General features: G+C 51.4%; 1 protein-coding gene across 1 annotated transcript in view; it reads left to right on the top strand.

The window, feature by feature from the left end:
* Window positions 1-221: 221 nt before the first annotated feature.
* Window positions 222-2,270, top strand: part of LRP4 (low density lipoprotein receptor-related protein 4) — a 47,569-nt gene continuing 45,520 nt past the window's right edge. The window contains exons 1-2 of the mRNA XM_011963558.1: window positions 222-426; window positions 1,229-1,405. Of these exons, the coding sequence (XP_011818948.1) occupies window positions 222-426; window positions 1,229-1,405 (382 nt within the window). The remainder of the gene's footprint in view (window positions 427-1,228; window positions 1,406-2,270) is intronic.

The following is a 2,270-nucleotide window of genomic DNA, read 5'->3' as shown; positions in this document are numbered from 1 at the left end:
AGAAGAAAGGAAGGGGGAGAGATGAGCCATGCGCTGCGGCCCCCTCCTTCCCCAGCTGCGAGCAGAGCAACCCAGCGGGTTGGATGAATGCTGGGAGGGGGGAGAGTGACCCTGGCAGAACCCTTTGTTCCAGCTGAGGCTGGAGCGGGGCACTGAGCCATTCACACGCCATCCCAGGGCATCCTGCTGGGCACGCTGGGGAGGGGGCACAGCAGCCGGTCATGGGACTTGGCCAGGCAGATAGCTCGATGCTCAATAGGGAAGCCCAGCTGCGTGCTGCTGAAGCCGGGGGAGGGGCTGCATCTGCCAGCCTTCCTCAAGGCTGTGGCCTGTGCCACAGACAGGAAGGCCCTGGCAGGTCCCAGTTCCTCTGCCCTGAGGTGGCCTGGGGGACTCACAGCAGCCCACCCTGCTTCCTGCTCCCCTGTGTGGATTCCTTATCTTAAAGAGGCTCCAGCATTTTAATTCCACCATTAGTTCTTGCCCTCCCTGGCTAACATCCCAGGGTCTGGTCCAGGACAGAGGCAGAGCATCCATATCTCAACCTAGTTTTGGTGAGAAGGATATGGAGGCCTCTCAGCATCACCCCTTCTGTCCCTTGTTCCTCTTCTTCAAGAGCACTAAACCTCTGAGTGGCATTATTTGTTATTTTGGGGTGGGGGTTGTTTGTTTCTTTTTTTTTTTTTTCTTTTTTGAGACAAGGTCTTGCTCTGTTGCACCAGCTGGAGTGCAGTGGTGTGATCATAGCTCACTGCAGCCTTGACCTCCCAGGCTCAAGCAATCCTCCCACCTCAGCCTCCCAAGTAGCTGGGACTACAGGCATGTGCCACTGCCCCCAGCTAATTTATTAGTTTTTTATAGAAACAAGGTCTCACTATGTTGCCCAGGCTGGTCTCAAACTTCTGGGCTCAATCAATCCTCCAATCTCAGCCCCTCAAAGTGCTATGATATAGGTATGAGCCACTGTGCCTAGCCTAGGTGGCATCATCTGTCTCTGGGCCCTTAGAGGTGCTATGCAAAAAAGCCCTGTCATAGAGGGGGTCACCTGGACTCTTTGTAAGCCCAAAGTCAGAGGGTATCTTCTGGATTGTTTATGCCCTGGAGGAGACATGGTTTTACCGCCTGCATCTCCCTTGAAGTGTCACTGTGACTCTCCCGGTGACAGTGCCCCTTAACTAGGCCCCTCTACCTTCCCCTCGGAATGGGCTTTGGTTGACCGGGAGCTGAGCCCTCACTGATTCCTCTTCCCTCTGCCCAGGCCTGGCCAGCAGCCCCGAGTGTGCCTGTGGTCGGAGCCACTTCACATGTGCAGTGAGTGCTCTTGGCGAGTGTACCTGCATCCCTGCCCAGTGGCAGTGTGATGGAGACAATGACTGCGGGGACCACAGCGATGAGGACGGATGTAGTAAGTACCTCCCCAGAGGCAGTGGGAGGTGGTGGAGGGGGACCCGGGGGTAGGGGCAAGGACAAGGCCGATGGAGTGTTCTCGGCGCCAACTGTGTTGCACTCAGAGAGTTGGCCTTTGCAAGCTTAATAGATAGTGACATTTGGGTGGTCTCTTCACTATATATGGCTCCAACTCTCCTGTGTTTCTTTTTGTTGGTTCATGCATATATGTCCAAGAAAACAAACTTGAAAACAAGTGTAAAAGAAGAGAACACACTTGAAACAACAGGGAGTTTCTTTAAATAGGTCTCTCTGTATTTATGTGAATATATGTTTGTGTATATGTACCACATATTTGTGCATTTTAAAATTTATATACTATACACAAATATTGATTATTTCTATGTTTCTTATTTTGGTATTTTGTACAATAAAACCTTTTTTTTTTTTCTTTTTTTTGAGACAGAGTCTCATTCTGTGGCCCAGGCTGGAGTGCAGGGGCGTGATCTCGGCTCACTGCAACCTCCACCTCCCAGGTTCAAGTGATTCTCCTGCCTCAGCCTCCCGAGTAGCTGGGACCACAGGCTATATACAGACTATAGCCACCATGCCCGGCTAATTTTATATACTTTTAGTAGAGATGAGGTTTCAACATTTTGGCCAGGCTGGTCTCGAACTCCTGACTTCAGTCCAGCCACCTCAGCCTCCCAAAGTGCTGGGATTACAGGCATGAACCACCACACCCGGCCACACCTTTCTTAGTAATATAAACTTTGTAAGAAATCTTGGGGAGGCCGAGACGGGCGGATCACGAGGTCAGGAGATCGAGACCATCCTGGCTAACACGGTGAAACCCCGTCTCTACTAAAAAATACAAAAAACTA

This window comes from Colobus angolensis, unplaced genomic scaffold (genome assembly GCF_000951035.1).
Source record: "Colobus angolensis palliatus isolate OR3802 unplaced genomic scaffold, Cang.pa_1.0 Scaffold61, whole genome shotgun sequence".
NCBI lineage: Eukaryota > Metazoa > Chordata > Mammalia > Primates > Cercopithecidae > Colobus > Colobus angolensis.
This window is presented reverse-complemented; position numbering and strand designations above follow the sequence as displayed.